Source organism: Musca domestica, unplaced genomic scaffold (genome assembly GCF_030504385.1).
Source record: "Musca domestica strain aabys unplaced genomic scaffold, Musca_domestica.polishedcontigs.V.1.1 6, whole genome shotgun sequence".
Classification (NCBI taxonomy): Eukaryota; Metazoa; Arthropoda; class Insecta; order Diptera; family Muscidae; genus Musca; species Musca domestica.
Genome location: NW_026712363.1, coordinates 16,598,654 through 16,609,231, shown reverse-complemented (window position 1 = coordinate 16,609,231; position 10,578 = coordinate 16,598,654). Strand labels below are relative to the sequence as shown.

General features: G+C 33.1%; 3 protein-coding genes across 3 annotated transcripts; 1 reads left to right on the top strand and 2 right to left on the bottom strand.

Moving 5' to 3' along the window:
* Positions 1–2,029: 2,029 nt before the first annotated feature.
* Positions 2,030–2,794, bottom strand: LOC101888166 (H/ACA ribonucleoprotein complex subunit 2-like protein). The gene is made up of 2 exons (XM_005175856.4): positions 2,438–2,794; positions 2,030–2,372 (listed from the first exon to the last, which is right to left on the bottom strand). The coding sequence occupies exons 1-2, from the start codon at positions 2,686–2,688 to the stop codon at positions 2,141–2,143; spliced, it is 483 nt and encodes a 160-aa protein (XP_005175913.1). The 5' UTR covers positions 2,689–2,794; the 3' UTR covers positions 2,030–2,140.
* Positions 2,795–6,385: 3,591 nt separating this feature from the next.
* LOC101888337 (10 kDa heat shock protein, mitochondrial) lies at positions 6,386–7,611 on the top strand. Its single transcript, XM_005175857.4, has 3 exons — positions 6,386–6,562; positions 6,842–7,000; positions 7,156–7,611. The coding sequence occupies exons 1-3, from the start codon at positions 6,560–6,562 to the stop codon at positions 7,297–7,299; spliced, it is 306 nt and encodes a 101-aa protein (XP_005175914.1). The 5' UTR covers positions 6,386–6,559; the 3' UTR covers positions 7,300–7,611.
* Position 7,612: 1 nt separating this feature from the next.
* LOC101888512 (large ribosomal subunit protein bL20) lies at positions 7,613–9,494 on the bottom strand. The gene is made up of 4 exons (XM_005175858.4): positions 9,304–9,494; positions 9,129–9,239; positions 8,972–9,069; positions 7,613–7,835 (listed from the first exon to the last, which is right to left on the bottom strand). Exons 1-4 carry the CDS (start codon positions 9,388–9,390, stop codon positions 7,679–7,681), a joined length of 453 nt encoding a protein of 150 aa, XP_005175915.1. The 5' UTR covers positions 9,391–9,494; the 3' UTR covers positions 7,613–7,678.
* Positions 9,495–10,578: the final 1,084 nt, after the last annotated feature.

Below are 10,578 nucleotides of genomic sequence, written 5' to 3'. Positions count from 1 at the left end.
CTTTTTATTAATTCAGTAAAACAAAAAATAAAAACAAATTGTCATTTACTAAAAGTAAAATAAAAAAACAAAACTAATAACCGAAAAAACAACCAATCATTAAAAACACATTTTACTGTTAAGCTTATGTAAAACCAGATAAAGCAAAAACATTTAAAAAAAGAAAAAAATATTAAAAATATATACAAATACAAAAAAAAAATCATGAATTAATTTTATATTTTAGTTGAAACAGTTAAGGAAACTGATTAAATTAAGCAACTCCTCTCTGGTATATTACAGTTTACACAGATTGTATTTTAAGTTTTAGATGCAAGGGAGTTCATGCTAAGTTTGGGAATTTAATTATGGATTTTGTTTGAAAAAATGGTTTTTAATAATATTGGATTTTTTTATAGGAGGAAATTTTTCGATCCACGACTTATCTTACAGAAAAGTTGTCGATCAACGATTTATCTTACAGAAAAGTTGTCGATCAACGACTTTTCTGATAGAAATGTTGTCGATCAACGACTTTTCTGATAGAAAAGTTGTCGATCAACGACTTTCCTTATAGAAAAGTTGTCGATCAACGATTTTTTTATAGAAAAGTTGTCGATCAACGATTTTTTTTATAGAAAAGTTGTCGATCAACGACTTTTCTTATAGAAAAGTTGTCGATCAACGACTTTTCTTATAGAAAAGTTGTCGATCAATGACTTTTCTTATAGAAAAGTTGTCGATCAATGACTTTTCTTATAGAAAAGTTGTCGATCAATGACTTTTCTTATAGAAAAGTTGTCGATCAATGACTTTTTTATAGAAAAGTTGTCGATCAATGACTTTTCTTATAGAAAAGTTGTCGATCAACGGCTTTTCTTATAGAAAAGTTGTCGATCAACGGCTTTTCTTAAAGAAAAGTTGTCGATCAACGGCTTTTCTTAAAGAAAAGTTGTCGATCAACGGCTTTTCTTAAAGAAAAGTTGTCGATCAACGGCTTTTCTTACAGAAAAGTTGTCGGTCAACGGCTTTTCTTACAGAAAAGTTGTCGGTCAACGGCTTTTCTTACAGAAAAGTTGTCGGTCAACGGCTTTTCTTACAGAAAAGTAGTCGGTCAACGGCTTTTCTTACAGAAAAGTTGTCGGTCAACGGCTTTTCTTACAGAAAAGTTGTCGGTCAACGGCTTTTCTTACAGAAAAGTTGTCGGTCAACGGCTTTTCATGTAGAAAAGTTGTCGATCAACGACTTTTCTTACAGAAAAGTTGTCGGTCAACGGCTTTTCATGTAGAAAAGTTGTCGATCAACGACTTTTCTCATAGAAAAGTTGTCGTTATCGACTTTTCTTGTAGAAAAGTTGTCGTTCAACGACTTTTTTTTATAGAAAATTTGTCATTCAACGACTTTTTTTTATAGAAAATTTGGCTACTTATGTGTTGTCGCTCAACGAGATATAGTAGAAGATTACGATCGGATAGTTTTTTAGTCTTTTTCGTTAAAAATTTCCATTCAAAATATAGAATAGAAACTGTTTAAAAAACTTTGGACTGCACGGTAACCTTATTTGATGTCCATTGTCTTAATATTTTATATACATTAAACCTTTATAATTGTTTAGAAATATGCTAACAGAATTCTGCTCTAATTTACCCGATATAAGTTTACAGTTTTTTCAACAACTAGTTTACATTGCATTTTAATAAACATCCTCCCTCACCATCATGACATTTTCTATGCAAAATAATTTTAATTGTATTATAACGAAACGAGTAACAAAAATATAAATATATAACAAATAGAAAACAAAAAAGTTTATATATGTAATTAAAATTAATAAACAAATGGATAAAAAAAAGTATATATTATGTATGTATTTCAAAGTAATTTAGTATAAACAACAAAAAAAGAAAATTTTTAAAAATTATATGAAAACAAAAGAAAAAAAGTTATAAAATAAAAAAAAAACAAAAAGATCCCTAAGGGACAAACTAAAAAACCTGCCTTTGTAGTTTTCATTCCCCCACATGGAAACAGTAAAAATGCGATACTTTTTTTTTGATTTTGTTATATTTCTAAAAGTTGATTTTTTATATAGTTCTTATAAAAATCTCTTAACATATTGCTTAACAAACTAAAGAAACTACTGTGTGGATGTATATTCAGTCTACAATGGAACATACAGTGTGGAAATATCTTGTTTTACTTCATCATACAAATCTTTGTAGTCTTCATTTTCCCGGACCAGAAGGGCTACTGTACCTCGTCTGACACCCATGGCGGCACCCAAATCGGCACGGCTTGGTGTATAGACATAAGGGATACCCTTTTCTTCGCATACAGCAGGTAAGTGGCACATGATATCGATTGGTGTCACGTCTCCAGCGAATATAACCAAGCTAAAAAGGAAAAATATCGGATTAATTTGGGATTTTCCATTGGACCAACACATCTTCATACATACCCAGTTTCGCCTTTACGCAAACGTGTCTGAACATCTTTGAGACCATTTCTCAAATAGGTTTTGTGTTTCATTGCCTTTTTGATAAGTTTATAGCACTTCTTGGCTATTTTCTTGGAGGCCATTGGCTGGGAGATGGCATTCACGTACTTCAATTTGTCATCGTAGGTGTCTTCCTCTTTCACACTGACATTGGTTACATTTAAAACTTCGCTGGTGGTATCATCCAAAGGTTCAGTCTTGATTTTGCCCATTTTTTTAAGGTTTTTATTTAAAATATGCGAGGATATCAAATTTAACAGCACTTCACGTTCTCAAACACGTGTGATAGTTTATAAACTTCAAAATATTAGTGACGGCAACAAATTGGTTATTTCAGTAACTGGTACCAGACATTATCCCGGTGTTGCCAGATCGTAGATACTGTGGGTGGACACATGGTACAATAATTCACAAGGTAGGTCCAGAAATCCAAGGAAGACTGAAATTGACAAATTCCCCTTACAATACCCTTTTAATTTCAAAATTCCTGTAACAGGTTCTGGAACAGAGCAAGAGATAATATGGTATTAACATTAACTTGATGTAGAAGTTTCACAAAAAAATACATTATCAGGCATGTCACAAAATCCAATCGGAGTGGTTTAATTTATTATTATAATCTAATATAATATAAGTTGTGTTCCAGTACTTTTTTAGTAGTAAAACTAGCAGAAGAGAGAACAGTTTGAATTGTCATTCTCATTTAGGTTTGCTCAAAAAATAAGGGAACGGAAAATTAGCAGAAATGCGATAAAATGTCAAAATTCAAAATTCCAAAAGTAAACAGCCTAAATCGGACTGGTGAAACCTTACTGAAAAGAGCGCCAACATTTAAAAAATGAGTATTGAAGACGATAAGTTAAAATTAATAATTTATAATAATAATTAATAATCTGATTCCTCATTCAGCCAGTCCTCTTCACTGCTGGAATCATCCAAAAGTGAATACATCAGTTGCTCCATATTTTCTCTTTTTGTTTTTTGCACGACAAATATTAGTTTTTCCTTTAGTTTTCAAGTTGATCATTTTCTTTATTGAAATGTATCAATACATTTTTCAACCTTGTTAGCCCTGCCAATTAAATGTCAAATTTACAATATGCACATTTCTGCTCGGCCAAATTCATGTAGCTAAAACGAGCAGAAATGTGCACCACTCAGCGCCATTTTTTTCTCGAGAGAGCTGCAAGTTTTGCTAGTTTTTTGAGTACGGGAACGCGTTGTAGCAGAATTAGTGCTAATTGGTACTAATTTGCAGGTTCTGGAACACAACTATAATGAAATATAATATTTGTATAAGTTCGATACGTTCCACCACAACTTTCCAATGCTCGATCAATCACGGATGCTGATTGGCGCACAGGCATCTCCTCTACAACTCCCCTGGCGGAGACCGTAGTGAGCGGATCGTCGCTGGGCATTGGTTGTTGTCGGTAGGCTCACCTTGCTCTCCCTTGAAGTAGTTGTAGTTGTAATTGTAGACAGACATGGGACCCTCAGCGGTCACTCAGAACCATTGCGTTCACTTGTCTTTAGTCTTCGGAGCAATACCCAACACGACCACTGTCGCCAACACACCATATTGAAAAGAGGTAATACTTATTGTTGAAAAAACACATCAAAAGCAATTCAATAAACCAGCAAATTTTGCAAGAAAAGAAACTATCCTAATTGTTTTATTTCTCATTGTATTTTTTCCCCCATTACTCTACATAAACAGTATTATTATATTATAATATAATAATATATTAATATATAACAATCAATTTTAGGGTAGTAAAAATAGAACAAGAAAACGCCATATTTAATTACTATGTCTAAAATTGCTTCTATTTTGCTCCTCTTCTATTGAGTCTGCGGTCGCCACTTGGGTATAAATAAATTTATGTTGTGGAAAAAATGTACTCAGACAATTACCAAGCGAGTTTATGAGAATTAGCAAATCGTTCTTAAAACTTTATGCCATGTTTACGTTAGAACTTTTTGAAGGGTTAACCTACTTCGAGATGATTTATTTCATGACATAAGAATATAGGTAGATGCATCAACGACCGGGAACATTGATAAATCAACATTTTTGAAAAGTTTTTTTTTTGTTTTTCAAAAATTAACATTTTTTAATATCAAAATTGGTTTGACAGTTCATTGTCCCAGCAGCTGCGTCGATGTGTCTACCTGTATAAGTAATGTATATGACAATTTTAATTCAAATAAAGTGGGTTAACCTATTAATGTATTATATATAAACGTGCTGTACCACCTGGTAGCATTAACATTTTTATACCCTCCACCATAAAAAGGAGGTTATATTAACTTTTTCATTCCCTTTGTATCCCTAAATATTCTCGTAGACCCCATAAAGCATATATATTCATAATCAGAATAAAATTCTAAGTCGATTTAGCGATGTCTGTCTGTTTAAATTACGATACATCCCACATTATTTGATGTAGAACGTCAAAATTTAGCAGAACAATTTGTATTGACAATGAGATATATCGGTCCACGCTTTGGCATAGCCCTCATATAACGGTACCTACTGACATTCGGTATTTTGATAGTTGCCACATTTTTTTCGGATTTGCTTAAAAATTGGTACTTGTTGGTCATAAAGGGTTCTAGCTTCGTTGGCGAAACATTGTATGTATAGGTCCACATTTTTGTATAGCCCCATATAGCGGTACTTCCCGATATTCGGTATTTTGATGATTTTTGTCACATTTCTTCGCGGATTTGTCTAAAAATTGGTATTTGTTGGTCATAATGGGTTCTAGCTTCGTTGGCGAAACATTGTATGTATAGGTCCTTGTTTTTGTATAGCCCCATATAGCGGTACTTCCCGATATTCGGTATTTTTATGATTTTTGTCACATATTCCCACGAATATGTCTAACAATTGGTATTTGTGGGTCATAATGGGTTCTAATGTTTCCTTTGCCCTAAGGTGGAGGGTATTAAAAGCTCGGCCCCGCAGAACTTAATGTTTTTTTACTTGTTTTAATTATGAATAATCTTTGTTGTTATAAAACAACAATAATTGTATAATGCCTAGTTATTCAGCAACAATAAAATAATGATGTTTTCAAATTGATGAAGAAGACGGTTGTCTGACAGGAAGTTCCACTCTCTCAGTAAAAGAACTGTAAACACTTCTCTCTCGAAACGCTTTCTTTTGCAGAACTTTTGTGTTTACAGGCGACATCCAACAATTGTTGCAAATTTTTGTTTAAATGGATAGACCTATTGTAGTAATTTCTTTAGCAGCTTTTATCTTAAGGTGATGTTACGTAAGAAGCTTGGCTCCACGACATGACATATTAGTGTCAAATTTATTTGATTTAAATTATAAAAGAAGACGATTGCAGACGATCGTGTGCGGCTTTGACATTTAATTGTTGTTTGTCTACTTTTTGATTTTTTTGGTTTGGCAACTTATCGCTAAATAAGTGCTACTTGAAATGCAAATGAACGGTGATAATATATAGCACGTTCAGAAATACAACTAAAATGGTCTGCTCAGAAAGTTTCCTAAAAATAAAATAAATAATATAATCTTGAATTGACATTGTGTTTTCTGTTGATGATGATAAGCATGAAAGAAATTCGTTCATTTTATAAAAATTGCCCTCGTCTAAGCCGGGTAATAATAACAGTTTGTTAAAATAAGTCTTTGTTGAGATAAATAAAGTTTTCAGTATATATATACATATTTTGATGTATTTATTATTAATTAATTAATTAAATTATTAATTTATTGCACAATTTTGTGCGCGGCCAAATGTCATCCGTTTTAGTGAAGTATCCATCCCAGTGTTGCATTTTTTACCAAATAATTATTTAATAATGATTTAAATCGGTAATCGCTCAAAAGTAACCAAAGTCTTCTTTTGTACAAAAATCTCCAATTCTCCCAATTTTCAAATTATTAACACGAGAAAAGCCGAGCTGTTAAGAACTTTCTGCGTACACGTGCATATTTTCAGCATTTTCGCGAAGTTTCTCCAACCGAGTGAAGTGAAAATTCACCAAACTTAAATTAAACTACCTCATAAAGTTTAATTGAAAGAACAATTACAAAACACAATGGTGAGTTGTTTTCAAAGACAATTAAATAATTTAAAGAATAGATTCTCGATAGTTCTATTGAGGGTTTTTGGTGTGCGTACTGATAAAAGATGAAACTGAAGGCCGGAACCGGTGTCGCCTTATGTAGTGTTGTGTAATATGATGGAAACAATTAGAACATTGATAGTACTGTGCGTGTGTGTTATATTGGAGAGATTGATTTGCGAGATTATTTTAATAAATGAAAACATGCTTTTATATGAATTTTATTGGTTTCTCTTCAAAAATGTCTAATTCTAGTCTGCCATCAAGAGAATTATCCCCATGTTGGACCGCGTTTTGGTTAAGCGTGCTGAAACTTTGACCACCACCAAAGGCGGTATTGTGTTGCCAGAAAAAGCTCAAGGCAAGATGATGGAAGGCACAGTCATTGCTGTTGGTCCTGGTGCTCGCAACGCTGTAAGTTGATAAATCATTTATTCAATATGAATATGTAATGAAATAACGTAATGCAATGGAATTTGACTTTGGGCCGACGCCTAGTCTTTGTATTTCATTGCTTTATGAACCCTTCCAATATGTGCTGACTAACATCCGTTTTGTTTTCATTTTAGCAAACTGGTGAACATATGAAACCCGCCGTCAAAGAAGGTGATCGCATTTTGTTGCCCGAATTCGGTGGCACCAAGGTCGAAATGGAAGACAAAAAAGAATATTTGCTCTTCCGTGAATCTGACATCTTGGCCAAATTGGAATAGATTTGGAATTCTTCCAAAAGGATCAAAGCATTTCGTCGTAAATTTAAATTAATTTTATGTAATCGTTTAATTTTTTCTAGTTAATTCTCCCTATATTTTTACGAGGGAGAATTGACATTTTAGTTTGTAAATTAATCTATACAAGATAAAGAAATATCCAAATAATGTTACATTTGATAATCGGATAAATTGTTATCCTTTAATATCCGATTCGGAGAGTGTAATATTTATTTTTGTGTACATTTTTTATGTCTGAAGATAAATAAAACGGTTTTACGCTTTATTTGTTTTTGAAAAAACAAAAGTTGAAAAGTTCTTTTTATTTATATGTTTATTCAACAACTTATGCTAGGGCTAATATATACTATAAAATTAAAATTTATTTTATTTTCAAATTGGCTAAGCCATAGACTTGATTCATGACAGAACGTTCATTAAGGCCGGGCAGGGTTTCGACCACAGCTCTTTCACGGGATAAGTTGACTAATGCTTCAAATGATCTTGGTTCCCATATGGCTAAATCAGATAACACTTTCCTGGAAGAGAAGATGGATAAATGTTATTAGCTAGAATCCACAGTTGGCAATTGCAAAAGCCGTAAATTTTTTAATGGTTCTGGAAAATTCTATCCAATATTATGAGTTATGAAAGGGAAATATGATATGTACGTACATAACATTCCACCACAAACAACAAATTACCTTCAACTTAAATTTCTAATAATCTATTAAAGTCTTATTTATAGATTTTGAGATGGTTTGTTTTGTTATTTTTACAATAACAAAATTATTTTTAACAACTTTTCAATCGATAAAAGTTTCTGAATCGACCTACTGTTTAGTTAAATTTAAAATTCAATAATAACTTGAATGACCCCTAAATTGCGGAAAAAGATCTTGGAAAATATAAGCACCGAGTTTCACTTAAAACTGCAAATGCCAGTTAAAATTGTTAAGAGGTTCGTTAAGTCCCTAAAATGTCAAATATTAAATAGGCGGATAACTTACAAGTTTTTGCAAGCTTATATCTTAGCTTTAAAGCATGTGAGTTTGTCTATGTTGGGACAAAATTTTTAAAGCAGACTTCTCGGAAAATCAAAAATGCTTATTACAGGCAATTTGATTATTGTACTCATACTGTGATTACAACAGGCAGACAGACAGACAGTTTGATCAGGCATATAGAAAAGAGTAATATTTAAATCTAAAACAAGTATTGTAAAGCGGTACAAATGGAATAATCGAAAGATCATCTGTTCCCAAAGGCAGGAGAGTAAGACCGATTGAATTATTTGCCTAAATCCTAAAAAAATATTCGCATTATCTTTTAGTTTCATCAAAAGATATAAAACTATTGGCAAGTCTAAATTGGTTAAGAAAATCCTTATTCACTCCATGGAGGCGGGTACACAGGTTATCAACAAGAGTGGTGTGTCTTTGTCTTTCCATTAATGTTTTCAGTCAACCCATAAATAAACAATTTCCCGGTACTTCGTACATTATTTTAACGGTCTGAAATCTGTATATTGAAGAGTTTCTAGGGACTCCTAGTATATTCAATTTTCTGTGACGATCCGCGAAGAATCGCTTTCTCAGTCAATATAAACATGTAAGTACGTCTCATTGCCTAGGACCACAATAGTTTCATATTCGTTTCATAATGCTATACTTACCTATTCAATAAAATATTATTTCTGGCCAAGCAATCCTTAAATGTATCAATAGATATGCCATACTGTTCACAACCAGCTTGCAGCCTGGTATCCCACAACTACAAAACAAAATTAGTTCAATATCAACAATTGGGAAGTAACTGTGCCGGAAACAAACCTCTTTCATATCCAATTTTTTCAATTTACGACCTTTGGTGGCATAAACCAGTGCCCGGTGGACATTACGTATGGTAATGGAGTAAACATTGCGACGGCGGCCACGATAATGCTGCAGAAGAATAGGAAGGCATTAATACCTTGAATTGGCTGATGTTTCAGAATTCCACTCTTACCGCTGCCAATTTAAAGATTTTTCTTTTGCGCCAAAATTCGTCAGGCCCCCGTGTCCTTACAAGCAAGGGAAGTGTCGGTGATACCATTTTTAATTAAATAATTTATTTGTTAACAATTTCTATTTCACAAACTTGCTTTTCTTGGTAATTTTTTACATAACCTACAACCAAGAAACAGCTGTTTTTTTGTGAGGATGGCTATAGAGCCGGCAAACAATCGATGGCAACATCGATATTTTAAAAGGGAATATCATTGTTATCGGACGATTTAGCATGTTTCCATTGGTTTTGGCACACAATTATTGTTCTGCTCCACAACTGTAAGAATGTAAACCTTTTTACTACAATAACTGAATTTTCCTTTATACATACTGCTGGCCAAACAAAGGTGCAGATTTTCAGCTGACCTCTTTGGCAAGTAAACACGATCATTTTGTTTGTTTACAAACTGCTGGACAACGAATGTTTTCTGATCGGAGAAACCCAAATTCGGCAGTTCACAACTTTCGGGCAAGCTCATTTTTCAATATTTGCCGAACGGAATATTGCGATTCAGCTCACGAGCCATTCGGCCACTGCGACGCGGGATTCGATCAAGTCGCTTCTTTACTTTTCGAATCATTTCTGCTAATTTTGCTGTTTTTTCCGTCTACTTCTTTGACGAGCGATGGTACGAGACACAAAAGAATTTTTCACATTTAAATGTTGGAGTGCTCTAACGATAGCCACTTTTCCAGCCAAATATAAAGAAATCACACTATCACCTTTAAATTACATCACTAATAACTTTTTTTCGGGAAAATTCTCACCAAAATGCTTTTGTACGCTTGTAAACAATATAATTAGCTTGCAAACAATATAATAATAATTTTAACAGCTATCGGATGAGGTGCTTAGTAATGACAACAGTCTGAATTTGGTTTCAGTTTTTTCATTTCACCCTGGTCGATTTTAGCATGTCTGCCCGTCTCTCCATGTATTTTTGTAAACAAAGTGCATCGAGATGAAATTTTGCACAAATTATTTGTTTTGCCCAAGGACGAACCCTATTGAAATAGGAGTTAATCGGTATATGTAATATTTGATCTAATTGGATTGATTTCGGCACATCCGAAGTCAGTCTAAAAGTAAGTGTGTCACATTTGGCTCAAATCGATTCAGATATAGCTCTAAATTCCATAATAATTTTCATCCAGAATTTGGATAAAGCTTCTTATATATCTTCATCCGATTTCACGCTTATTGTGTTCCAAATGTGTAACATCAGTCCAAGAT